A 27,496-nucleotide genomic window follows, 5' to 3' on the forward strand; every position below is an offset into this window, starting at 1 on the left:
CACTCGATAGCCGAGACGAAAGGAAGGAAGCCGGCCAGAGCCGGGCAGAAGCAATAAATGACCGATCTCGAGGAGGGATTCACGCTGGTGACTGCTTTACCCTTTCTGGCCTTGCTGAGCCACCCAGTCTGGAAGGTGGGGCGGCGCGGAGGGAAGACGAGGGGGAGGAAGGAGGGAGGCGCAGCCTACGTCCGGGGAACCAGCCCGGCCAGGACACACGTAAAGGCACAGATAGAGGTCACGCTGGCGCTGGGCCCGAACTGCGCCTTATCTTGCTTGGAGCCACAGACTCCGCAGAAGGAAACCGAGGCCGGGACGGGCAGTCACTGGCCTGGCGTGACACTGGGACGGGCAGGCACTGGCCTGGGGTCACACTAAAGCTCAAGCGTCTGTCCTCCGTGCCCTGCTGTGCAGCGCGCCCCGTGAGTCCTTAGGCCCTGGAGTGCCTCCTGCATCTGCTCCCTTCGGGATGCGCCCGGCAACTAGTGTTTTCTCCGCGGGAGGCGTCGCGGGCTCGCTCCTCCGTGGGGCTGGCAAAGCGAAAGTGAACGAAACAAATTCCCAGACGGAGACCCAAAAATCTGGGAAAAGTAGCCTCTCGGGGTTACTTATTGGTCCAATAATCGTGCTTCGGGTAAAGTACCCCCAAAGAAATGAAAGCACAATTTCTTTCATGAGGATGTTTGTGCAAGGATCGTCACTGCAGTGGAGGAAAAAAATCAAATGGAAAATTATGGTTCGTGTGTCCCATGCAATCCTATGCAGCTGTTAACAATGAACTTGTGAATGCCCATGACTTAGAGTTAAATGAAAAGGGAAGTTGCAGAGAAACATCTTTTAGTGGGATCCTAACCTGTTAAAAGAAAAAAGAAAACACCTGTACATGCGTTTGTGTTTCTATGAAGATAGAAACTACGTAGAAGGCCCACAAGGCTGTGAACCTTGGTTATCTCCAGTGAGACTGCCAGAGAAGAAAGCATTTTTTCTTTATATTTCCTTCAGAGTTTGATCGGTAGAGTTTTTATTCGTGTTTGAACTTTTTAATCCAGTGCAATGTTTTGAATTGCATACACACAAAATATCTCCCCGGGCCCATTATCATCTTTGTCAGCCAGAAAGAGCAGCAGGTCATTCCAGAGCACTCCCACTCTATGGGAGGCTGGTGAGGAGGAGGAAACTAATGTTTCAGGAGCAGTTACTGTTTGTTTGTTTGTATTGTCTTGGATCCACACACCTAACCAGAAGGTAGCTATTATTAGCCTTATTATAGATGAGAAAGTGAGGCCATAGCAGGTGAAGTAACCTGTCAGACACCTAACTGACAGAGCCAGCTTTCCCACACAGCCTGGACCTTTTCCAGAAACCCACAACCCTCCTTAGCTATGTCTCAAGCTGGAGATTGGTAGACCTATGAGGTCAGCCAAAACTGGCCCCAGGGGCAGGAGAGGAGGGATTTGGGGCCCAGGGCTAACCTGAGAGGTGGGTTTCATGGCTGCTGCAGGGCCCTGTGGCACAGGGAAGAGAGAGCACAGTGCTGGCTGCTGGGCCAGGTGTAAAGACTCTAGTCTCCCAGTCTTAGGAAGGTCTGGAAGGCTTTGCTCTAGGTCAAGCAAACATACTCCCAACTAAATATAGTCTTCCCGGGCCTCATAACGAGTTTCTAATTCTGTCCAAGTCCCAGCTAGCTGCCAGCCCAGACCACAGACACACTTCTCTTCTCCCACTCAGGCCTGCTCCCCTAGGCCACTGCAGTTACCACTGGTAAAGAATTAGGAGAATTTATTCAGGGAGGAGAGCCAAGGACCCAAACCCTCAGTGGGGGAGGAATTGCAAGATTGGAATTTCTCCTCTAGATCTTCTTAGGGAAGTTACTTCCTCTTCTGAGCCCTTCAGGTTTCCCCTCCTTGAGGCATCTGGGTGGCGCAGTGGGTTAGGCTTCTGACTCTTGATTTTGGCTCAGGTGATGATCTCATGGTTCGTGGGATCAAGCCCTGAGTCTGTCAGGCTCTGTGCTGACAGCTCTGAACCTGCTTGGGAATCTCTCCCTCTCTCTCTCTCTGTCTCTCTGTTCCTCCCACTTGCGCACACGCACACACTCTCTCTCAAAATGAATTAATAAACTTTGCAGTTTCCCCTTCAGCATCCTATTTAATGCCTCTGTGACTGAGAGAGTGGAATGTTGGTGGGTAGATAGGAAGACCTTGGGGATGTGACAGCAGGATGAATTGGGAACCCTCTGACCCTGCAACAGGAAGTGTGTGCCCAAGGGAGTACTCATTCATGAAAAGGAGGAAGCTGTGGGGCAGCCGGGGGCAGGCAAACTGGACATTAGAGGCCTCTGTCTTCTCACCAGGACCTCTCAAGGCTGCAAGGGGCTGATGCACTCATGCCTTGCACTGCAGCAGCAATCTGGATTTGTCCTATTCAATTGTTCAGCTACCTGATGCCATAGGTAACGTCCTGACAAATCTCACACAGAAGGAAATAGAACTTGTCAACTCTCCAAAAGGCCGTATTCCTTCCGCTACCCTGCTCGACCCCGCTAGATGTGCCCGCTAAATAGTATCCACTACCTGCGTAGTTTGCTGCAAGAGTAGAAGCCACCATTCTGCAAAGACCAAATGAGAGCTGGTAAGTAACAAGTCTGATGGCAGTTACAGCATCGCTGTTGCTCTTGTGTCCTGATTGCCACCTGGGACTGCAGCATTTTGATGATATTTCGTAAATTGCCTTATTGTTTCATTGTCTTGTTAAATGATCCCGTCCAGCTCACAAGCGCTTAAGCACCTGCCTGGCCCTGTGCCGAGTCCGGGACAAGCTGACTATCCAGTGGGGGAGACTGGCAAATTCATAACTGAGAACTTCTATGTTGAATAGCATGTGGATTATATCAGTTTGCTAGGGCAGCCACAACAAAGTACCACAGGCTGGGTGGCTTAGGCCACAGAAAGATACTTTCACACTATTCTGGATGCTAGAAGCCCGAGATCAACTTGCCAGGGTGGGTTTCTCCTGAGGCCTCTCTCCTTGGTTTGCAGACGGCCACCTTCTCCCTGTGTCCTCGCATGGTGTTCCCTTTGTATGTGCCTGTGTGCTCTTATGACACCAGTCATATTGGACCTGAGCCCAACCTAATGGCTGCATTTTAACTTCAATACTTCTTTAAAGACTATCTCTAAACACAGTCACATCCCGAGCTATACTGGGGGTTAGGACTTCAACATACAAATTTTGAAGGGACACTGTTCAGCCCCATGACACTGACTGATAAGTACTTGGCTGAACAGCATCCATGTGCCCTGCCAGGTGCACACACACTCTGTGCTCTCCTTCACCCTGCTCTGTTCCCCGGGAGGCTGACTTCTAGGAACCGCAACCACGGCCCTCTGCTTCCAGTTGGGTTCCAGGAGGTACCACCAGTGGGAGGCATTGGCAGGGGAATGGAAGGAACGAGGAGAGTGAAGGTAGTCTCTATTCCCCTGGCTCCCTCCACGTACAGTGCAGGAACATAAAGTCACAGCTCTACAGGGCAACCTGTTCACACAGAGCTCTCACCGGGTTCCAGTCACTGTTCCCTCCCTTGCCCCTGAAGGCCGAGACTCAGCAAACTGTGCCCCTCTGTTACTAGCCATAGGTTCTAGGCCGTCCCTTGTGGCTTCCCTACACTCTGCCCACGTCTTTATAAATAGCACCCTTATTTAAGTAGTGCCTGGGAATTTGTCAGACAAAAAGTGGAGAAGCATCCCCGATGGCAGAACGGCCTTGGTGAGTGAAAATCCCAGCGTATTGATGAAATCATGAATACCGTTACCCATCTTTGGCAGAAAGCCAGGATCAGGGAGAAATTAGCTGCTCGCCTCAAAAGAGGAGGAAAACAATAGTATACATTCAATACACAGTACAGGGACCAGGGGGAGGAGCAGCAGTGGGGGAGATGTGCAAAGAGGAGGCCGGAGCGTCGTCTCCCACCTCCAGGCTGTTGTGTGCGCTCTCTCCTGGCACGCGTGGGTTGGAGGCCCACACCTGCTCGGAGGCCCACGCCTCCGCTTCCTTTCGAGGGTCAGCCAGGAGGGCACATCAGCCCGCAGCGCACACTCTGCCAGACTCTGCTCCCTCGCTCCCTAAGCTTTTCCCTCTCGGAATGTGGTGTTGTAACTGTGTTCACTGGTCTGAGTCTGTCTAACTGGGCCTCTCTGAGGGCAGGAACTGGCTGTCTTATCTCTGCCTCCCCATGCCCGGGCTGCTGCTTGGCTCAGAGGTGGCTCTCAGAAAGTTTTGTCATCAACAGCATGGCTGAATCAGGCCAAGTTAGGACAAATGAGGGAGCCACCCCGGCCTTCCTTTCTGGAGGCCTTCCTCAGACACGCTATGGGTATGTGGGCAAAAGCTGTGGCTGAATGGGGATAACCCTCCACTCCTCCAAGAACCTGGTCATTTCTAGTCCTGGCTATCCTCTGTGGCCCACTGACAGGTAGATCCAGTTTACAAACCTCGGGGCCTCAGCTCCGTTACCTGTGATATGGGCATAATCGGATCACCCACCCTGTAGCCTTCTTATGAGGAGTCAGTGGGTTAATATCTGCCGAGTGCTTAAAACAGTGCCTAGTGTACAGGCTCAATAAATAAGAGTGATGATAATAACATTTTCTGACCACTGCACGTTTAAGAGCAACAAATCACAATTTATTAAATCACACCTACAATTAAGTCACACCTAACAATTTGCAAGGCATGTTCACACAGCTGCCTGTTCATTTCTTCAGCAAACAGTCTTACCCCCAACAAGAATCTAGTTCAAGCAGAGGAAAGAAAAGCACTTTATGCCGCTACCAGCCCTGTATCACTGTGGCTCCTTTTGTAGCCAAGGAAACAGGAGCCAGCTGGGCCTGAAGCAACAATCTGGCCTTTTATTATTAGAATTAAAGGCCAATTGGAATCACTCTGGAGCTTTCCCAGCAGAGGATGAGCCCCTTGCAGGCAGATGTTGCAGGCTGGTGTGGGCCCCCCTCTTCTTGTGGAAGGCAGAGCAAATCTATCTTTAATATGCTCTGGAACCTCCCGGATCTTGGGAAATTCAGATTCTGACTCGAGCGGTCTGGGGTGAGGACTGAAACTCTGAATTTCTAACAGTCTTCTTCCAAGCCGATGCCAGCGCTGCTAACCTGCAGGTAAGGTAGCCAACTGGCCTAAGTTTGCCCAGAACTTTCCCAGTTTTAGCACTGAGATTTCCGCATCCGAGGAACACGCAGACCTGGAAAACCAGGACAGTTGGTCACTGGATCCACAGAACCACACTTCGAGTAGCAAGGACATAGCCAGCTGAGTTTGTACTGAGCTTTACACCCCTTCACTTCAGAGTCCCCTGAATAATCCTCTTGACCTGATAAAGAATTGTGACTCTTTAATCTCTAGAAATGACAGGGTAGATGCTGGCTCTGTAGGGCCTAAGGTTTATATAATCTTAGTGGCTCTTTTAAGAAAAAAAGTACAAAAATATCTTTGTTTTACAAAATTTGCAAAACATATAACCATGCAAATAGAGTAAATTCCCTTCTGTCTCTGGCCTCTGGCCAAACAGGTGCTCACTTCCTTCTGGGAAAACGGTGTTGGCCTCTCAATGGCCAGTTCTGTGAGATGACCACCAGGTGGCAGTAGATTTACACAGCCCCGTTTCAACCACCCGCCCTGCTCCCTACCCGCTACCCCCATCTCCAGAAATTTCTAAATCTTCCTCCAGCTGGCCTAGCCAGCTAATCCAACAAATTAATCTATGCTCTGATAATGGGCAAAGGAGTTCATGTGCTTCTCTCTAAATAGCATATTTTCCATTCAATGGGAATGCTAAGATCATTTTTAAAACCAAATAAAGAATGCTAATAGGTGACGTCCGAGCACACTGTTGGATCAGACATCACACTATGGAGATGTTTTTAAGCAGGTAGAACTTTCTGTGTTCGGCAGATCCTGTCTATGGCGAGGTTCTAGTTCTTACCACCTCTTCCCCTGCCCCAGCGTATAGCTTAGTGTTTAGGTAACAACTTTGGAGTTTGGCTGCCGGGGTAGTAAGTACTACCACTTACTGAGGGGCATGTGTGCCTCAGTTTCCCGATCTGTGAAATACAAATAATAATACTGATTTCATATAATAGTTGTGGGGATTATGTAAAATAATGTACGTAAAGCTCCTCAGAAAAGTTGCATACAATAAGCACTCAGTGAGCAGCCATCATCTTCATCATCCTGTATCTTGCCTGTCTTCTGCCTTCTGCAAACCAAATTGTCCTCCTGTCTTTCTTCCAATCTCAGGCCCCTACCAGGTGCCTCAAGTGAACAGAGGAAGGGTTGAGACTCCAGGTTGGTAATAAGCAGGCCAGTTCTTCTGGGCACAGCATTCTTCAGACCCATGATCTCTCAAGTTGGGGCTGAGCCCTGGGGACACTGAAGCAAGGAGGAGAGGCACTAGCTGGACCAGACTCCAGACAGCCCAGCTCAGCACTTTCTCAGGTCACTCTCACACAGAGCTCAGGTCACTCTCCAAGGATCACTTTGTGGATACCAGGAGCCCAACATTTGTAGACGAGCCTGGCATGTGAGGGCAGATGGATGAGGGGGTTGCCTGGCCCAGCCTGACTCCCTCCTAGGTCCTATAAACACTGTTCGGCCCAGAGGGACTCATCACAGAGCAGAGGCTTCATCTGCTGTGCATCTCCATTTTCCAGGTGTATCTGGATCGCTTTCTTTGCCTTCTCTCCCCACATCCCCTCTCTGGATACAATTACCTTCAGTCAGTTAACTAAAAGGCAAAAGAGTGGATGGTTCTCAAACTTTGCTGCATATTAGAATCACGTGAGGCACTTTTACACTCTGATTCCCAGGCTAAATCCCAAACCAATGAAATCAGAATCTTTGGGAATGGGACCCAAGTTTCAGCAATAATTCCAGTATATGGTGCCTGGCTGGGAAGAGCAATGGAGAAATGTGCAACTCTTGACCTCAGGGTCGTGGGTTTGAGCCCCACATCGGGTGTAGGGATTACTAAAAAAAATTAAAAAAACTTGAAAAAAAAAGAATTCCAATGTATATAGCAAGTTTGAGAACTGGTGTTCTAGACTAGTGTTTCTCCAGCTTCAATGTGCATTCAAGTCACCTGAAGAGTTTATTAAAATGGACATTCTAGGGGCACCTGGGTGGCTCAGTCGGTCAAGCGTCCAACTCTTGATTTCAGCTCAGCTCATAATCCCAGGATTGTGGGATCGAGCCCCACATCAGTCCCCATGCTCAGCATGGAGCCTACTTCAGATTCTCTCTCCCTCTCCCCCTCTCCCCTGCTCTCTTTCTCAAAAAAAAAAAATTACATATATATGTGTATATATATATATATATATATGTATATATATATTAAAGTGGACATTCTAGTCCAGTAGGTCTAGGGTAGACCCTGAAATTGTGTGTTTCTATCAAGTTCCAGGTGATACAGATGGTGCCGGTCCATAGACCAAATTTTGAGTAGCAAGTTGTGGAACTGTGCTTCTCAAACTTGGCATGTATCAGAATCATCTGGAGGGCTTGTTAAAATACTCCCAGTTTGAGATTCAGTAGATCTGGAGTAGGGCCCCATAACATGCATTTCTAATGTGCTCTGTGATGCTGATGCTGCGGGTCCACACAGCACACCTTGAACAGCATTTGGAGTCAGGCACCCCTGGACCGTGTTTCTGGCTTCACACCTTGCTACCTCTGCAACCTTGCAAAGTTACTTTCTGAATTGTCATTTCATCATCCGTAAAGTGGCCATTATTGGGTCAGATTAATTGAGCTAATATGAAACACTACCAGACTGCCCAGTGTGCTGGTCCTCAAACTTGATTGCAAATTTGAATTACATGAGGAGCTGTAAAATAAATCACCCCATGGCTGTTGATTTAATTGATATGGGGTACTGAGCATCAGGATTTTTTTTTTTTTAAGCTACTCAGGTAATTCTGTGCAGCCAGTAGTAGGTAGGGGCCTGGCAGTGTGGTTCCCAAACACAAGACTCAGATTGCTGGGCTGCACTCCCTGAGTCTCTGATTCAGTATGTCTAGGGTAGGGCTGAGAATTGGCATTTCTAACAAGGTCCCAGGTTACACACCTGAGGGTTACACACCTATCAGTAAAAAATGCACAACACTGGGGCACCCAGCTGGCTCGGTCAGTAGAGCATGCTCCTGATCTTGGGGTTGTAAATTCAAGCCCCATGCTGGGTGTAGAGATTACATAAAAATATTTTTTTAGGGGTGCCTGGGTGGCTCAGGTCATGATCTCGCTGTTCGTGGGTTTGAGCCCCACAGCTGACAGCTCGGAGCCTGGAGCCTGCTTCAGATTCTGTGTCTCCCTCTCTCTCTGCCCCTCCCCTGCTCGCACTCTCTCTCTCTCTCTCTCAAAAATAAACATTAAATATATATATTATATTACATATATATTATAATATACAGTGTATATATATATATATATATATATGTTTTGTTTTTGTTTTTGTTTTTTTTAATGCACAGAGCCAGGGTTAGAGGATCAGCTTGGTTTGCCTACATCCAAACAGTATGTATGGAGAGCATCACCCGCTGTCTTACCTTGGTCTAACTGGGGGTGAAGGAGAACCTGTTTATAGGAGGGCAGGGAGAACCTGCATTGTTCCTCCAGACTGAGCTCAAATGTGGCAGCAGGGGTTAGAGCGGTGGCCTTGGCCTGGGTGACTGAGAGCCCAGAATAAAATGTGAGTGAAAGCCACAAGGAGGCCTATGGGCTCAACACAACAAACCTTTTAACCTTCAGAACTGCCCTGTCTGCAAAGGGCACCAGCTTCCTCTTTGGGCTGGGAGTTCCCTGGCATGGGCGGTAGTCCTACACTGCTGGGGAGTAAGGGAAAGAAAGCTAGAGGTCCTTGAATGGGAAGATCTCTATGGGCCTTTGCACCTCCCTGCAGCCTCCCGTCAGTGTCACTCCTGAAGCTTTCTGGATATCTGGGTAAGCTTTCGCCACACACTGGCTTTTGCCTTGGGAGTTTTCCTTTGCCGAGGAGCTAGGGATTTTCCCCAGGGCAAACAGGAAGGCGACTGAGCAGAGCAAAGCAGCAGGTGGGCGAGGTTGCCCTGCGGGCGGCAGGTCTCTTCTCCGGAGTGCGCTGCGGAGAAAGCTGAGCCCTCGGGGCCTTACAGACACTGCGGGTTAACTGAGGCAGGTGACCCTCGGGGGCAAGGGGGGGGCTCCAGGGGCCAAACCCTGCCCAGGACAAGAAGAGAGGAGGAAGGGTCCAGCCCACACTGCCGGCCACATCAGAGCACCAAGAGAACACCAAGTCTTTATTACAGGAATTCCTATGAAACAGCTCCAAGAAAAAACCCACACATAGGAGAAAAAACAACTAACAAAGCAACACACACAGACGTGGGGCTGGGGCTTCCCCGCCATGCGCCGGGAGGGTCACGGCCACAGCCCAGAGGCCCCTCCTCTGCCCCCCGGGCCCAGGCTGTTCGGAGCTCGGGCTGGCGGCCCAGGGGCTCCTCGGGGGCCACAGGCGGGTCGCAGGGAGCAGCAGAGGGCGGGCGGCCCCGCGCCAGCGCCCTAGGCCCCGCGCGGGTGCCAAACTTGGTCGGGCTCCGCGGCGGCGCTGCGCGTCCCGATCCCCACCCCCACGTCCTCCGGGGGCCGCCTCTTCGGAGCGCGCCGGGAAAGCTGGGCCACCGAGTGCGCCCGGCCTCGGCGGAAGGAGGTGCGATCGCGCCCGCCAAGTCCTATCTAGGGGCGACTTGCGGCCACCAGGGCCCCGCCGAGGCTTGGCTCCCACTTCCAACCTCCCCACCCCGCGCGGTTGGGCTGGGCTGGTTGGTTCTCCACTGCGGGGGCCGCGACGCCTCGTGCCTGCCCAGGCTCCCGGGTTCTCCGGAGAGGTCAGCGCGTTCCCGTCTCGAAGTCTGGCCGGAGAGACCGGGCCAGCCACCCTCCCACTGGCAGTGGTCGGTGCCCGGTAAGGCTCGTAGAACCGGAGTGTGCCTCCTCGGATCATTCACCTTCTTGTTCTAGGCAAGAGACGCCCAGCAAGCCCTTCTGCCCCAGGCGCCCCGCCCCCACCCAGGCTGGCAGCCTCATCCCTCACGCTCCTCAGTCCTGCACTTTCTCAAGGATCACTTCAGAACCTGCTGCTGCCCACCCTTAGTGACAGCAGGACTTCTGCTCAGGGCCCCCACCCCACCCGTGAACCGCGCCCCCCCCCTCCCCCGCCTCCCCAGTTCCCATCCAGAATTGGTTTTTGTCTCCTGCCACAGTAAAGAATCCTCCTGCCTGGCCAGAGTCCTCCAGCTCCCTGGGGGCCACCCTCCCCGTCCCTGCTGAGGGCCCATGCAAACCCCAGGGGCAGCCGGAGGGGCGGTCAGTAGATACCTCTCTGCGGGGGCCCGTAACTACTCAGAGGGAGCCTGAGTGACTGCCCAGGGCTCTCCTACCCACGGATCTGTGCAGGGATGGTACCAAGGGTCAGCAGCCCTGGGGAAAAGGCTGGGATGCAGGAAATCATGGGAATCAAGGGCCCAAGGTGCCCAGGAGGGAGCTGAGGATGGGAATGGGGGGGGGGGGGGGGTCGGGCAGTGTCTGCTGCCCAGAAGGAGAGATGGGGAAAGGAGAGAGGCAGGGGTTCTGCCTTCGGGCCTTCACCATCCTGCCCTCTTGGGCACCCCCACCTTTGCCTATTTTCCGGGATTTTTTTAAACAAGGTGGGTGGGGGGGTCAAGTTGATGGTGGTTCCTGCATTTCTGCTCATTGCCCATAGAACAGCCTGGCTACAAAAGGGGCCATGATTGGCTGCTGCCCCTAGGGGCCCCAGGTCCTTCCTCCAATCACAGCACAAAACTCCAAAGTTCTAAGTCCCGTGAAAGTGGCAGTGGCAGTGGCAGTGGCTGGGCTGGACTGGGGCCGGAGAATCAGGAGGCCTCAGTACTCAAGCACCATCTGTCCGGCTGCAGCTGGGCCCTTCAGCTGGGGGCCGGTTTTGCTCTCCAGCCGCCTCTGCCAGGTCAGATCTTGTCCGGTGAGGAGGAACTGCTGGCATCTGGTGGGGAAGAGAGATGGAAGAAGTGTTTCAATGGAGCCCAGGGGGTCTTTCCTTGTCAGTGGTTCCTGGAGAGACAGTTTGGGGCAGAAGATACCAAAGACAGGTGCCCTGTCCTTCCTCCGGGGACTCTATGCCAGCCTTGAAACTCTGCCTCGGGTCATGCCCTGCCCCCGCAAACCCAAGCTCCTACAACAGTGAGAGCAGAGCCTCTGGCAGCTAGAGATAGAGTAGGGGGCTGGGGAAGCGGCTGGATAGGAAAGGCCGAGAGGTGGGGAAGGGGCCAGCCCATTCCGGGACGCAGCTGTAGCTCAGATACGCTGGACCCAGGGGACCTGGAGGGGCAGAAAACTAAACTGGGGTCAGAATTCAGCGGGCCACACACACCAGGCTGGGAGTTCGGAAGCCTGTACTCGCTCAAACAGCAAGAGGGAAATGGCAGGAGAGTGGTGTCCCGGAGATGCGGTGAGCAGAGCAGGGGCAGCGAAGAGACCAGCAAGTGTTAACCAGGCCGTGAGAGTTTGCCAGCGCGGGGCTGAAAGGGGTAGGGGAAATGAAATGGGGAAGTCAGGAGGAAGGTGTTGTTTGGCTGCCAGTGAGTTCATACCCAGGGCTGGAAAGACAATCCTGGGCACGGTGGGGATTCAGGGTGGATGTGGCAGACTGAGAGGGAGATTCAGGTTCTGGAGCCCGCTGCACAGAAGTATTGCTGTTGCTGTAAATAAGCGTGGTGGACTGCCAGAGAGGAGTGAGAAGACTTGGAAGAGAGTCACAGGTGGACCTCGGGGGAGAGCTGGGGCGGAGGGACCCAGAGGGCCATCAGGAGCAGGAAGCACACAGCAGAGAGGAAGAGAGGAAGGCGGCCCAGGAGCCCTGGGCCACAGAAGCAGGGTAGGGGGGCGGGGCATGGCACAAAGATACAGAACCGGAGAAGGACCTGGTCCTGCCGGTGACCTTCCTGGATCAACCTGGGGACGGTGGAGAGGAGGCCACTTTTTCACAAGTCGGGCAATGAAGGGAAACGATGAAATCTCTTGGCTTTTAAGATGAGGAGGAACAGGGTATAGACTTGAGGAAGACGCTGGAAAAGGAAAAGCTCGAAGACTTGGAGAGAGAAATAAATGATGGCAAGGTCCTGATGTGGGGGGTGGCTCTGGACCAGACACAGTTTCCCGGGGAGCAGTGGAAAGGAGACCGAATGGCAGCAGCGGTGGGGCTGTGGGGGCCCTTCCCCGGCTGGCCATATTTGAGCATTCCGGACCAGTGGAAATCGTGGGTGCAGCTCCGTGCATGAGGAAAGACTGAGTGTGTCCACATCGTGGGGGGTGTGACAGGCAGTCACCTTGAAGTGATGTGAAGGCCAGCTGGCCAATCTCCCTCCACTACAACTATCCTGAGGGAGGCAAGTATTTCTTCAGTCAAACAGGGTCATACCTGCCACACCGTCAGCTCAAGGAGCCTTGTAGGACAGCGGCTAGGGGAAGGAAGCATGGGCAGAGAGGGAGTTGGAACAGGGACAGGTTCCACTGAGCCCTGGAGGAGGTGCTGACATTCCCTGATCCACACCCCCACCCCCACCCCCTCACTCCCCGCCAACCCCGGGGATGCACAGGTTAAGAGGAGGAAAAGCAGCCTGAGGGCCCAGGGCTGCAGCCAGAAACAGAGCTGCCTCCAGACAGGCTGTTTCTTCATCTGGTTTTGGCCGATCCTACACCACCCAACCCAAGCAGGCAGTGGGAGGGTTCCGTGTGCTCGGCCGTGGTGAGGCCATGTCACTTTTTCTTAAGTGGCCCTCCCACTGTGCAGTGTGTGTCCTGGACTGTCTTCTCAATTTGGCTGTAAACTCTCAAGGTCAAAGCTGACTTCCCCCCCCTTCTTCCCAGGATCTGGCACAGGCAGGTGTGATTACTCTGCTAGAAGGAAGGAAGGAAGGCAGGCCAAAGACGAGTTCCATGCAGAAGACCATGTCCCCTCTCACAACAAGGGAAGAAAACCAGGACCTGTGCCATCCAGTTGCCTGAGCCCAATGCCTCCGGAGCCCTGGGAAGACACCTCGAGGAGGGCATGGCAGGCCCGGTCTCTGGGCAGCTGTGACTCCAGGCCTTACCTCTTACTGTCCTTCCCGTAGGGCTTCCTCCATCTTGGGTGCGTCCTGACGCCTTCCCCGGAAGTCTTCATCTGAAAAGCAGAGGGAAGTTGTCTCAGCCTCCACCGTGCAGGGTGTCACGCAGGCACGTCCTCCAGGCTGGGCAAGGGAACTGACCCAACTCTCTCCATCCCCCTTGTTTGCTGGGGCACAAGCTGACTCTGGGGTGGGGTGGGGGCGGGGGGATACGTGGGTTTGGTGAGGGCACCAGGGCACAGTGTGGAGTTAGAATACCTAGCTGCTGGCCTGGCTGCATCACTGAGCTCTGAGACCCTGGACAAGTTCTTCCCTCAGCTTCCTCATCTGTAAAATGGGTGCGGAAGTTGCACCCTCCATATGGCCTCTAAGACCCCCCTGGCCCTTGCTTCTGGGTGTCTCCTGACCAAAGGGCCCCTCTGCTCTGAGGCCTAAGGATCAGGTTCAGCTATGGGCCTGCTAGCATCTAAGGCAGTGTCTTTTGGGAGGGACTGCATGCACGCTGAAAGGTGTCTGGGCCCAGAGACTAAAACTGCACAGCGCTTGGTTCTCAAGGGGAGGCCCCTCCACGTGAGTAGCCCTGCCTGCCCCCTCCCACCCCAGGGAAGACTCCCCAGAAACAGCACCTGACACTTTGTGCTCCAGGGAGAGATCTAGGTGGAGGTGCGGCCGGGGCCCCCTTCGGGGAGTGGAAGGGAGAGGCGACACGAACCAAGCAGGAGGACCCATTTCCTTGGGTCACCTGCCCACCTATCCATGATGTATCCCCCCCAGGTTGGGCCCACCCATGAAATAGCCAGGCCCTCCTCTTGGAGGATCACCCATCACAAGCAACTTAGAGCTCCAGCTTCCCTGCCCTCCTCGCCTCACCACAAGTGTGACCCTCCACGTCGTCCAGCAGATTAGCCGTTGACACCGCAGCTCCCAGCCTGCCAGGCCATTCAGGAAAACGTCTCAGGGGTGGGGAGGCACTGCCATCGTCCTCCAGTTGTACCGCCCCCTGCCCCTGGCTGGCTACCACCCACTGCGAGTCCAGGAGACTCCTTCCCTTCCAGCCTTCTCCCCCAGGGCTCCCCAAAGCCTCCTTTCCTTGGGGGGGGGGGAGACTTTCTCACCCAGCTCCCATCTCTGGGGTGGAGAAGGGGCTTCCTCCCTGCTCCCCACTGGCCGTTTCAGCTTCTAGTAGCCTGGGTCCCATGTGGCAAGCATGGGTGGGAGTCTAGGTTAAAATGTGGAAAACCCTATTTTTCCTCAAGGAACCACTGAAAGCGAGGAGGCAGGGGACAAAGAGGAAAGTGGGGAGGTAGCAAGAGCTACAGATCAATTCAACTCAGGAAATCAGGGAGAGGTGTGCTGGTTTCAGTGGAAGAACCAAGTTTTCTCCCAAGAGCAGATTAGCCCGGCCAGAAAGTGGAGCTCTCTCCTTGGGAGCCCACAGAAGGCAGCAGGAGACGCTGGCCTGTCCCCAGGGCCGGTCACGGTGGTCCAGGCAGGGCGGTGGGCTGGCCTCGGGCGCGCGGAGGAGGGGGGTGGCCGCAGAGCCGGTCCCAGCCCCAGGGAGAGCGCAGCCCCGGCAGTCTGGCCAGGGGGTCGGCGCCCGCAGCCCCCCAGCGCCGGGCCGGAAAGGATACGACTGGTGCTTGGACAAGTGTTTCCTCTTTGACTTCCTCATCCTGGTCTTCTCGGAGAAGGCCCTGGCCAGCTCAAACAGCTTCCTCCGGGTGGCTGGGGCAGAGAGACCCGTGAGCGGAGAGCCGCAGCCACGGGGCCATCCCGCCTTCCCTCCCCCGGGTGGGAGGGCGACAGGAACGCGACGGTGGTGGCTGCAGCGGCGGGTGGCCGGGCATCCCCAAGCAGGGAGGCTGCCCTCCCGGCCCGGCCTGCAGGGGCAGCAAAGGCCACCGAGAGCAGGACCAGGCCCGGGCAGGCAGCCCGAGATCCGGGTATTCCTTCCCCAGCTGTGACAGACACCGATGCGTCTTGGCTGTCTTTCCCGCCGCCGCCTCTCCCGCCCCCTTCACCACCTCCAGAGTCGGTTCTGGGATTTCCATGACTAATCCGAGATTTTCCCTGAAATGGAGCCTGGAAGGATGGCAGCCTCATTCACACGTGGTTGGGTGGTGGGGAGGGGAGGAGGGGGGTAGGTTCGTCCTGGCCGCCAGGACTCTGCGGGGAGAGGTCACCGACCCCTCTGGCCTCCTGCCTGCAGACAGTGGGCTTAACACGGGCCTCCCCACTCATCAGGCCAAGTCCCCTCAAGCCACAAAGAACGTGAACTCTGAAACAGGGACGGGGTGGGGTGGGTGCAGCACATTATTATTTTTCTGCAGACAGCTGGCTCAAGAGGATTTAAAACTTAATTTGTATCCACACTCAGCCGCAGAGAGGGAAGCGAGGCAGGAAGGCTGAGGGAGCCAGCCTGCGATTAAAATGTCACTTTGGTTCACCCAGAGTCAGCTACCTTAAAAACACCCGTGCCTCCTTCCCTCCTACGAGGCCACAGGGCCTGTCTTAGAAGAGATGGGGAGGGGGCCTAGGCAGGACTCACATTTTCCCATGTGTTTTAACTTGTCCCTGAATAAGGCATCTTCAGACACAGCAGGATTGGCGTCACCGGTTCCTGGAAGGGGAAGACACCTCTGAGGTCCGGCTGCAGAGGGAGAGTAGCTGCCCAAGGCCCCGGGGCTGGGGGCCCAGGGGAAGCAGGTCAGGGCTGTCCCCATAGGACAGGGGATGGCCCCAACCCTTCCATTTGAGGAGAGAGGCAAAAATCAGGCTTCTTCCCTAACCAAGAGGGAGCTTTAAGAAAGGAGGACACTAGGGGCACCTGGGTGTCTCGGTAGGTTCAGCCTCCAACTTTGATTCAGATTATGATTTCACAGTTCCTAAGTTTGAGCCCCGTGTCAGGTCTGTGCTGACAGCTCAGAGCCTGGAGCCTGCTTCAGATTCTGTGTCTCCCTCTCTCTCTGCCCCTCTCCCGCTCATGTTCTGTCTCTCTTTCTAAAAAATAAATATAAGGAAAAAAGAAAAAGAAAAAGAAAGGAGGGGCACCTGGGTGGCTCAGTCAGTTAAACAACCGACTTCAGCTCAGGTCATGATCTCGCGGTTCGTGAGTTCGAGCCCCGCGTCGGGCTCTGTGCTGACAGCTCAGAGCCTGGAGCCTGCTTTCGATTCTGTGTCTCCCTCTCTGTGCCCCCCACCCTGCTTGCACTCTCTCTCTCTCTCCTTCAAAAATAAACATTAAAAATATTTTTTTAATAAAATAAAAAAAAAGAAAGAAAGGAGGACACTAGGGGTTTGAGGAGGACTTCTTTCTCTGCCAAGCCCTGCTTTGCTTTTTTGTGTAAAAGGCAAGACAGTGGTATGTCCTGTGTGCGTGGCTCACACACTGTTCCAACCGTCCACTGCTCTGACCAACTCCGTGTTCCGCAAAGCCATGCTGGTAGCTTGAAACCAGTATGGTGGGAGTGTTTACATCATGGAAGTCACAGACGCTAAGCACTGGGGCTGCCCCTGCACCCTGATCTGGCTGTTAGATACTCACCAGCACACAGAGGCTGGCCTGCAGCCCGACCCAGTGAGAGGGTTAATAAGGGAATGGAGACGAGGCGTGGGCACAGAGCAGACATTTGTCCGTGCTGATTCCCTTCTCCTTCCTGCCTGGGTCAGCTCCTCCATTAAGTCCCTCCAGACATGGAGTTCCTGACTCCTTAGACAATGAGTAGGAATGAGAATAGGGCCAGTTCCCAAGTCAAAACCCAGTTGGCCACCTAGAGTCTCCCCGATCACTCAGCACCCACTTGCATCTCTCGCTGCCCTTCTAAAGCCCCTGCTCTCCACCCTGCAACTCGGCTAATCCCGAGTCACCTTGCCTGCTAAGTCCCCTGTGAGTCATTATGATCCATCCCAGCAGCCCTGGTGTGTCTAGTTAATTCAGGATCAAGGACAAGAGACTGTCGTTAAGACTACCAGATGCACATCTGGTGGGGCCTAAGCTCCAAGCCTGTTGCTTATGAATCAGTTCCACAGGATTTTCTTCCTCTGAGCTGGGATCAGCTGAGCTCCCATCCTCTGCTCTACCACCCCACTCCACGGCATGATGTGAGGTGCGCTTTGGGCAAAAGCCGCTGCTGCTTCTTCCTCTGAGGTGGGCAGCCTACGTACGCAGGGAGGAACTGACTGGCTAGGGGTCCCGACGCACACACAGGGACACATGGGCAGGGTCCAGATGTCAAGTACGGAATCTAGGCCTCCTAGACCTCTCTGTTCCCATGTTCCCAGCTCTAGCCCAACGCTTCTTCGTGCATCCCAACAGCCTGCTGTCCCTTCCTGGCCCACCTCTAGCGGGTTAGGGCTCCTGGAGGGGCCTGCCCCTCTTTTGGGGCAGTTCTTGCTTCTTACCACCTTGTACATGAAACTCAAAGTTCTCTTCTTCCAACACTAGGGCAGGGCCTGGCTACGACGGGGATTCCCCCAGAGACTGAATGAATAAACCCTTCCCTGCCCTTCTCACCATGAGCATTTGCTATAATCAGTGTGTCCTCAGCTTTGCTGGTTGGTTCTACCCCTTTGGGGGATGTTTCTCCTGCATTCCCCAGGGCGGAGATCAAGCCTTAGAAGTCTTTGAGTCCTTCCTGAGCCCACCCACCACGGGACATATGTGATGTGGTATGTCCCCTTCTTGGCCATGCTCCAGGCACTTTCTGAGCTCAGCCAGCCTGTTAGCCAATCCCAGGGGGGGCTCCAGCAGCCACTGGATTGGTAAGAGTCCAGGCCTGCTAAGTGGAGGGCCATGTCGCTCACAGTTCTGACGCCACAGTGCGGTGGTGGGGTCAGAACCCTCCCCTCCAGCCTATTTCCTCACCCTACCTCTAAACTCCAAACACACAAAGCACAGCTGGGGTGTGAGCCTCTATGCCCTCTGGGCCTCTCTCCTAGGAAGGCAAGGTTACCTGGGGCAGGAGAGGGAAAGCCAAAGTCATTTCCCACAGCCACGCTGTTGCTGCTGCTGCTGCTGCTGCTGTTGGATTTGGATTTCTGGGACTCGTATTTCAAACGATCTGGAAAAGGACCACATTCCTGTCAGGACAGTTAGCTCTCTCCCAGGGGCACCCTGGGCTGAGACACAGGAGGTCGTTGGCGGCTAAGGCCCCAGATCTCACATGACACACACAAAATATGTGCACACACACGTCAACCGGCTCTCAAAGAACCAGCCGTACCATAGAAACTACTGCCCTGACAAGCACGTGGATGGAATGTTAGAACATCAGAATTAGAAGGACGCTGAGAGATCATGTAGTCCAACCCTTCATTTAAAAGGAAAGGCCCTGGGGTGCCGGGGTGGCTCAGTGGGCTAAGAGACTCTGGATTTCAGCTCAGGTCATGATCTCACGGTTCATGGGATACAGCCCCGCGTCAGTCTCTACAGCTGACAGCATGGAGCCTGCTTGGGATTCTCTCTCTCCCCCTCTCTCTCTGCTCCTCCCCCGCTTGTTCTCTCTCTCTCTCTCTCTCTCTCTCTCTCTCTCTCCAGCTGACAGCATGGAGCCTGCTTGGGATTCTCTCTCTCCGCCTCTCTCTCTGCTCCTCCCCCGCTTGTTCTCTCTCTCTCTCTCTCTCTCTCTCTCTCTCTCTCTCTCAAAATAAATAAACTTTAAAAAAATAAAGTAAAATAAAATAAAATAAAATGCCAGGCCCTGAGGCCCCAGCACCTGTGCTGCAGGTCTGGAGCCAACCTTCTCTCTGCACACCTTACTCCTCCCCAACCACACACTGTCAGCCACACACACACACACACACACCACACACACACACACACACACACACACCCTCACAAGACAGGCCTCCCACAGGCCTCTCACCACACCCCACCACAGACAAACTCCCACCCTGAAGGAGAAAGGCAGCCAGACTGGGAACTACAGTCCCCAGCCAGAGATAACCCAAACTGCCAAAACACTTGAGAGGCCCTGCTCTGATGTCCTCTGCTCAGAGAGCCCCTATGGAGCCAGCTCCAGGCCACAGCCAGTGCCTGGCACAGGGGCAAAGAGAGGGCCTAAGAAGGCACATCCCTCTTGCTCTGAGTCCCAGGGGAGGGAGAAGAGTTGGCCACTGACCCGTGTCCCTGTTGGCAGAATCCCAGAATCCCGGGGGGGCTAACTTGGTGGGGGTCGTGTATCAACAGGACAGAAGCCACCTTGGCCTCCAGCTCAGTGCCTCATCTGAGCCCCAAGGCTAAAGCCAACTCCAGCCCCCTTCCCCACCACAGAAGTGACCGTGGCACCACGCCCGGTGCACCACCTCTCTCCAGCGCCAGGAGGAAGTCCCGGTTGCGCTGCAGCTCCTTCATGAACTCCTCGTTCTGCAGGAAGAGCGCGATCCTCTCGTCCTCCAGGTACTGCTTCCAGCGGTTCTCCTGGTCCCGGGACCCGGGCCCAGCCACGGGGGGCAGGCCTCTCTCTCCGCTTGTGGGCTTGGAGCCCCCAGTGTTACCCTGACGGGGAGGCAAGCACACCGAATGGCTTCTCGCAAGGGCACGTGCCGCACAGACATCCACGCACATCTGGGTGCACACGTGCTCTTTCCCAGGAGCCTCCAGCCGCACCCTGGGGCCTGCACCTGCTACTGAGCTCTAAGGGTCAGCCAAAATCCAACTTAGCAGGCCAGAGGCCTCTCTGCGGGGAAAGTGGCTAGGTCTTAAAAACTATTTTTCCTCCCCCTTGGACCACCCCATCCCTCGTCAGTCCCGAGGGATCAGTCCTGAAAAGTGATCTGCAAACTGCTCAGTAGCTTGGCCAGCTCCACATGGATTCCCACACTCCCAACTCCCCCTGTCCTACCTGTCCCAGGGCGAGGCCCCCTTCTGCAGGGCCCCTCGGGCTGTGCCAACGTCAGGGGCAGAAGCTGCCCCTGGCCGTTTCCCATGGGAGGGAGGGAAGGTGCTCTGCCCTTCCACGGCCAGTTGCCCCCAGGCCCACCTCCCTCCAGCCTGAGCTGATGGCTGCAGCCACGGACTCCTCAGGGCTGTCACCTTTCCTGGGTGGAATAGGAAACCTGCAGGCCCAGACAGGAAATGAGGCTTTGGGCTCAGCGATTTTTCCTTGCGAACCCAAGGCAACAGAAATAGCTCACCCGGGCTTGAACATCAGGAAGTGAAAACGGCTGGCACAAGCCGTGGGCAAGCGGAGGTGTGGCACAGGCAGCTAGGGGCTTCCCCCGTTACCTGAATGCTGTCCAGCTGCTGGGGCAGGATGCGGAGAAAGTCATCCGGGAGGTTGCCCAGCAGTGGTGGGTTCCAGTTACGATAGCGCCTCTGGCTAGAAGCAGGTCCGGAGCTCAGCACATCGATGCTGGAGGATGAGAGGGAACAATGACGAGGGAACAGTCAGGCCCAAACACGGGGGTCCCGGCCCATCACACCGGGAAGCTGCTCAGAATGGTGTTTCTGCTCTGAAGCCTCCCAAGGCCTCCACTGCCTCCAGAACGAAGGCCGAGGGCTCCAGTTCATTTTCCCAATCAGGCCTCTGCTAACCTCAGTCTCTGGCCCCAGGGCCTAGCCTTCTCGTGCTCCAGACAGTCCCTGCTCTCCAGCCACCCTGTGCCCTCAAGATCTCTAGGCCTAGAGCACTCTGTGTTCACGGCGCTCAAGTTGCGTGTCATGGATTCACAGGTAGATGTTTACGAATGTCCTCTAAACACAGCGGCATTTCCCTAGCACCCAGGACAGTGTGCCCTCACGGCTGCTGAGAACAGGTGTGCTCCCAGTGACCAGACACATAAACCACCAAGCCCAGTCCGCCCGAATGTTGGTTTGCCGGGGTTGGAGGGGGACATGGGGACGGCAGGATCCCTACAGAGTAGAGCAGATCCAGGCTCCAGTTCTGGCTCAGTCACAGCCAGCAGGACGGTCCTGGGCAAGACCTTGCTCCCCTCTGGGACTCAGCTTCCTCATGGAAAAACTGCCTCCCTGCCCAAGCATACAGGAGCCCCTCATGAGGCTCTGAGGCTATGTCTTGAACAGAGTTCTGAAAAGGCACATTGAAGGTGGGAATGGAAAGTTTCTTGTTCCAAGAGGTGCTCAGGAGCGGCTCCTCATTCGCAAGGTGCCTGGCAGGAGGTCCGAGGGCCAAGGCAGAGGCCATCGGTGGAGGGGAAGGTGTGTGCAGGCAGAGAAGGGGGGCCATGGGCCCCCCCTGACCCCCAGCCTTCTGCCCTGCCATTCCGGGCCTGAGGGCAGCCTGGGGCCAGGCCAGGAGCTCCCCACAGCTCCTCGGCAGCCTGCAGCGTGGCAACCGCAGGACACGTGTTCTGCTGAATCAGGGAAATGACACACACAGAAGGCAGCGGGCTGGGGGTGGCGGCCACTCTCGCCTGGCTTTGATTTGTCTCCAGCTCCAGGAATCCCGCCCGCCCCCTCACTAGAGGGGAGCTTTTCCGGGCTGCCGCTGACTGTGGAAATAACTTCCTTTCCTTTTCTATTTTGGGCGGGTGGCCTGGCAGGACGAGGGGGGGTGCGGGGGCGGCAGCAGACGGGATAACAAGCTGCTAAGTGCGCGGTGGGAGCCAAGGAAACCAGCACGCTGTCCACCCTCTCGTGTACAGGTGAGGGACTGCTCCAGAAGAGCACACATCACCACCCGGGACTCTGAGTCCTAGGCGGATCTCTCTCCACATCACTCTGCCACCTGTCACTGTTGGAGGCTTCATTTCTCCCAAGGGCCCGAGGCAGAGGAGAGGATGTCTCTTGGGGACTCGCAGACCACCCGGGTTGGTCCCAGCACAGAGAATTCCTCTCCAGCACCTTCCCCTAGGACACAGGTACCCACCCCAACTCAACCACACCCAGAGCCACCCAGGCAAGGGCAGAGAGAGACTCCCAGAATTGCATTGGGACCCCTCTGGCCATTAGTTACTGAGACCAAGAGGCGAGGGGGGACAGGAGCCAGAGGCCCCCTCCTCAGCCCCATTTCCCTGACTGCTGGGCCCGTGGTCCCAAAGAAGGACGTGCCCAGTCCCTCCCCAGCCCTTGCCCTGGCACCAGCAGAGATGAGGTCAGCCACAGCTGCGAGAGCCGGGGGGGGGGGGGGGGGGGGGGGGGGGGGGGGGGGTGCCTGAGCCCAGGCAACTCCATTGTGGTCGGAAAGGAATGTCAGAAATGAGCTGAGAGGCAAATAAAAAACTTCTAAGGCTGTAATTTCAATGGAAAAACAGCAGGTGGCCAGTGCGGAGGGGTGCCTTTGGGTTTGAGAGACCTCTTTCATCCCTCAGATAGAGGGAAGGGCAAGCTGGGGGAGGGGATGGAGAGAGAAGGCTGGGAGGCTCTCCTGGCCCCTAGACCCCAAAACTAAAACCGCACACCCATCAGACCCGCAGGTTTACCCAGGGAACATCACACTCGAGGAAGATTTCAGACATAAACCTCCCAGGCAGGAATTTTGGTAAACACTGGACACTGAGGCCCAGATGGATCCAGGCCCTGTCCAGGGACACACAGATGGGGCCAGAGAAATCTGGGCCTAGGGATCCTGACTTTCCGGGCACTTACCCCTCGGATCACCCTGCCTCTCTGTGTCTGAGCAAGGCAAGCTCCCAAACCCTGCCGCCCTGGCTGCAGTCCCTCAGGGACCTCCTGCTATTCCTCCCCCAAACCCCTTCCTGGCAGCCAGACGGAGATTGTTAAAACACTAACCTGATCCTGTCACTCTCCAGCTTAAACCTGCTGGCTGCAGGATAAGGCCAAAGCTCCTCAGAGGACCCAGAGGCTCCCCATGACCTCCAGCCTTCAAGGCCATTCCACATTTCCCGGAGTTCCCCGGACTCCTGAAGCTCCTGGATGGTTCCCCCTTTCCTGCCTCCTGGCTTTTGCACATGCTGCTTCCATTGCCTGAAATGCCCTCCTGTCCTCTACCTCTCCAGGACACAGCTCAGACATGAGTTCCTCTAGGCAGGCTTTCTTGCCCCAGCCCCGTACCTCCCCCAGACTCCGATCTCCTTGGGGGTCAAGGCAATGCTATATTCATCTCAGCGTCACACACATGGTTCAGCACCTGCATGTTGCAGGTGACTCAATAAATGCTGGAAATGAATGTTCTACGCCTGGAGATGGCCTAGGGGCATATCTGGGCTATCCTGGGACAAAGGGGCACACGCTCAGAGCCTGGCCCCGCTTCTTCTGAACACTGGCCCCTGAGAGAAGCCTCACCACTGGTCTCAGTGTTCCACATTAGAGCTCAGAGGCCAGTGGTACAGCCAGGGATGGGAGGGAGCAGGAAACCACAGATAGTAGGTCTGATTCACGCCTGGGACTGCTAAGTGCTCCACGCACGGTATCTCTTTTAGTCCTTACAGCAGTGCCAAGGCCGGGATTAGTAGTCCCACTTCACATGTGAGGGGAGCAAAGCTCAGAGAGGTTAGGTAGTGAGCCAAAGCCCACACAGCAGAAGCACCTAAAGTATCAGAAGTTGGGCAGCTGAAAGACAGGGGTGGGAGAGCACTTTCCTTTTTTCTGACTGCACGACTCAAGTTCTCTTCCCTGTATCCTTCCCAGGCCTAGCGAAGCCTTCATTTCCAGGTCTCAGGGCTCTGGAGCCTTGGTCTAGTGCTGAGGTCATCCTGCCCCCAACAGTGGCTTCAATCACTGAGCTGCACCGCCCCTGCCCGCAGCCCTACTGCACCCACAGCAGCTGAACACCCGGCCAAAGGAGAGGAAGAAGGATGTGGCCGGGGTCCCCCTGGGTTCACGCTGGGATCCCATCTCTTACGGCCTCAGTTTTCGCTTCTGAAAAACAGGCAGAACCACTTTGCCTGACAGAAACTGCACCTTTTGCGAAAGCATCTCGGCATATTTTTAAAAAAGAAAGAAAAGTCGAAGGAAAACTATTTAGCCCTGGGTTCCATGACCTGTGCCAGGCTGCCAGTCCTGCCGAGGCCTCACCCAGACCAACCCACTTACTCCCTGCCTCTCCCCCGCCCCACACTGCAGCCTCCTGGTACCCCCTGCAATCAAGGAAGGACCCAGCTCTGCTCCTCCCCCTGACTCAAAACATTGTCCCCTCTGCCCTGTAAACTTCTAGGCCTCCATCAGCTCCTCTGAGCTGCAACCGCAGAGAATGTTCTCATAAAGGGAGGCAACAGACAGCAGCAAGGACATTGGTTGTGGACTCAGAACCAAATCAAAGCTCAGCTCTGTAGTCTTGAGCAAGTTACGAAACCTCTCTTAGGCTTCGCTTCCTCCCCTGTGAAATGAGGATGACAGTGCCTGCCTCCTAAGCGGCGAACGTACAAAGCCTCACCGGTTTCCAGCACTTAGTAAAACGGTAGCTGCTGTTACTCTCCACGCGGGCGTGACAGAGTTCACTACTGCCATCTGAGGCTCCCAAGATCCCCAGAAGGAACGATCCACTGGAAAAGTCCCCTGTCCCATCATGTGTCCCCACTCCTCAGCACCCCCGCCCTGAGCCATTCTAAGGAAATGAAACTCCCGGACACAGAGGCACCTGGACTCCACCCAGCAGCCCCCCTACAGACACGAGGCACAGAAAAACAAGCCCCCGAGAGACCGTGGGACCCCTCTGGCAACGAGCTTCCGGTTAAACTTCGAAATTACAGAGTCCCTCACCTGCCAGAAGTCTCCAAGGACCCGGCAGTCCATTCCTCGGTCTCCAATTACCAGACTATCCCAGAAAAAGACTTAACTTGCTCCCATTGCCTGAAAATCCCCACGACATGCCTAGGCCAGGGATAGCCAATAGATCTCCATTCCATCAGTCACTGAGGACTCTGGGAGTGCTGTGTTGGAGAGGATTCTGAAGCTCTGTCTCAACGGAGCAGGAAAGAGCACAGTGATCAATTAGTAATGTTTGCCGACGGCTCAGGAGGGGAAGCGTCAGTACATGTTTCTCCCACGTGCATCAGCCTTGACTGTAAGATCCCAGAGAGCAGGGCTGAGCCTTATTTAACATCGTGTCCCCAGTCACCTTCAGCACAGCACTTGGCCTAGAGGATGAATTTAGTGAATATTTGCTCTTTCGATCCTTACGGCATGAAAGCTCTCCTTGGTATCTAGCTAAAATGTCTCTTGCTGCTGTAGAAGCCTGTTCTTGGTGGAATGATATACTGAGGGGTCCAGCCAAGTTTCCCACTGTGTTTGTTTCTCAAGCCCAACCCCTGATCCCTTGCCCCACCGCCCTGAGCCCGGAGAGGAGATGGATTCTCACCGGGGAGGTGGGGTGGGGGGAGCCAGCGGGTAAGGCCTGTCGAACATGTGCATGTGGTAGGCTGGCGGGGAGTATACAGGCGGGGGTTCTTCATCGGAGCTATCAGGTTCCAAAGTCCTCTCCAAGATCTATATCAGACACAATAAAAAAAAAAAAATGTTAACAATCCTTCCCTGAATTTACATAACATTCAGACAAAATCACAAGTGTGGGCAAGGATGCATAGTAAGGGAACGCTGTGCTGCTGGTGGGGGTGTAAAGGGACACGGCCGCCACTCTGCTAAACTGTTTGGGCTTCTGTAAAGCTAAACGCATGGCCGCCTCTGACCCTACAGTTCCAACATACTCAATGGGCATGAAAGCACACGTCCCCGAAAGAATGTTCAGAGCAGCATTACCCACCCAAGCAAGCTTTAAAAACAGGCGAAACAAATCACAGTGCTAGAAGTCAGAGCAATATGACCTCTGCAGGGGGTGGAGAAGGCTGCGAAGACACCCGGATTCCGGGCTCTGCTGATGTTTCTTGACCCGGGTGCTGGGGAAACTTCATCGAGCCACACGGCCACATGTACCCTTCGGTATGTGTGTTCCTTCTGATAAGTAACTTTAACGTCATTCATGCTCTCAGACTGCCTCTACCTCAATTAGCTCACCTTAACCTCAAACGACTTGGCAAGGTACGATAAGGATTGTTACTCCCATTTTACAGATAAGGAACTTGAGACCCAGGTTGACTAAGTGACATGGCAAAGCCATGTGTTCTTTTCAGAACTGAGTTTTCAACTTGGACATGGCGTCCACAGCAAAGACCTGTCTGTCAGGCACAACGCCTACACACCCTGGTTGGATTCTCGGGGGGAACAGTGGCAAGGGGAGAGACCCAGGTCTCAGGGAGACCTGAGAGACCCAGAATGTCTCTCCCCCCTGGACGCCTCTCTTCATCCAGAAGCCAGAAAGAAGGGCAGGGAAAAGCCAAGGGCTGGGCCAGACCCAGGGCTCCTGCGCCGTGGACTGACCTAGATCCTTCCCCAGAGATCCACAGGGGAGTCCGGGGCAGGAGGCGACCATCAACCAGGAGATCCCAGGTCAAACCAACCCCAGCTGACCTACACCTTAGCTTCCCGTCCTCTGCTCCCCACTTCTGTTTCCATCTCCTCCAAGACCAAGGAACATGGGAAGGGCTCAGAGGCTGTCAATGGGCCTGAGGCCCCAGGCCCTGCCTTTTAGCCCCGAGTGAGTTTGCAGAAGCCACGCTAACCTGTTTCTGCGAGCCGAGGCGGGGCCAGGCTGCACTACCCCCTCTCTGCCCTGAGCCCACCCATGCCCAGGCGCCCAGGGTCTTGCAGGGACACCCTGGCAGGTGAGTGAGCACACACACGAGTGCATACACACTCACACACGCACTGCCACACTTCGTGCATGCACAGCCAGCCCGACCCAAGGAGGCCTCCCGCCCTGGAATGCACTAACGTTCTTTCCTTTGAGGCGGAAAGTATTTAAACAGATGCTTTTGCAGAAAAAGAAGAATGTAGCTGCTTTGTGGGCCGCTGCTCTGCTTACCCCAAATTTCCACAAGAAGCAAAAAGAGAGAGAGAGAACACTGCAAGCTCCAGTCCAGTTCACTGGGGAGCCCCTGGTGCCTGGCACAGGACAGGGGCTCAGCAACTACCAGGTGCCCCCAGAGAACGTGTTGCTCCTGACCCCCAGCCCGTTCTTCAGACCCTGCTGCTCTGAGGGCCAGGGTTCCAGACCGGGGCCTTGAGGCCAGCTTCTCCCTCAGTGGCTGGCCGACCTGGCCCACTGAGGCTGGTGTGAAGGAGATGGGGGAGGAGGGGGAGAGCTGGGAAGGAACTCTTCCCAGAAGGAAGCTGTTTGGGGTTTCCTAAACTGTGGCCTGCAGTGGCCGGCCTCCAGACTCAGGGAGAGCAGGCCTTGGGGGCTGCACCAGGAGGCCCCCTCCCCTGCTAGCTGCTCCGTTCCTCAGCACAGCCTCCTGGGGCCGCAAGAACCAGACGTTCATCAGAGGCTCCTGGAGCAGAATGAGGAAACGCCAAGGAGGCAGGCAGTGGGCCAGGC

General features: G+C 55.1%; 1 protein-coding gene and 1 long non-coding RNA gene across 4 annotated transcripts in view; one reads left to right on the top strand and one right to left on the bottom strand.

Annotated features, from left to right (window-relative positions):
- The first annotated feature begins 8 nt into the window (after positions 1-8).
- LOC109247218 (uncharacterized) lies at positions 9-18,713 on the top strand. Its single transcript, XR_002071635.2, has 2 exons — positions 9-2,631; positions 12,964-18,713. It is a non-coding gene; the product is annotated as an uncharacterized LOC109247218 (long non-coding RNA).
- The window catches only part of CUEDC1 (CUE domain containing 1), an 83,178-nt gene continuing 66,403 nt past the window's right edge, over positions 10,722-27,496 (bottom strand). For 2 of the 3 annotated variants that reach the window (XM_053893245.1, XM_019415662.2), the window contains exons 3-11: positions 25,421-25,548; positions 20,428-20,554; positions 19,506-19,698; positions 18,155-18,262; positions 15,751-15,822; positions 14,834-14,927; positions 14,073-14,131; positions 13,188-13,258; positions 10,722-11,080 (exon numbers count right to left, since the gene is read on the bottom strand). In XM_053893245.1, coding sequence (XP_053749220.1) covers positions 13,191-13,258; positions 14,073-14,131; positions 14,834-14,927; positions 15,751-15,822; positions 18,155-18,262; positions 19,506-19,698; positions 20,428-20,554; positions 25,421-25,548 — 849 coding nt within the window. In that variant the 3' untranslated portion in view covers positions 10,722-11,080; positions 13,188-13,190. The remainder of the gene's footprint in view (positions 11,081-13,187; positions 13,259-14,072; positions 14,132-14,833; positions 14,928-15,750; positions 15,823-18,154; positions 18,263-19,505; positions 19,699-20,427; positions 20,555-25,420; positions 25,549-27,496) is intronic. The other variant, XM_053893246.1, reaches the window with a different exon arrangement.

This window comes from Panthera pardus, unplaced genomic scaffold (assembly GCF_024362965.1).
Source record: "Panthera pardus isolate Hobbes unplaced genomic scaffold, ASM2436296v1 HiC_scaffold_3, whole genome shotgun sequence".
Taxonomy (NCBI): domain Eukaryota; kingdom Metazoa; phylum Chordata; class Mammalia; order Carnivora; family Felidae; genus Panthera; species Panthera pardus.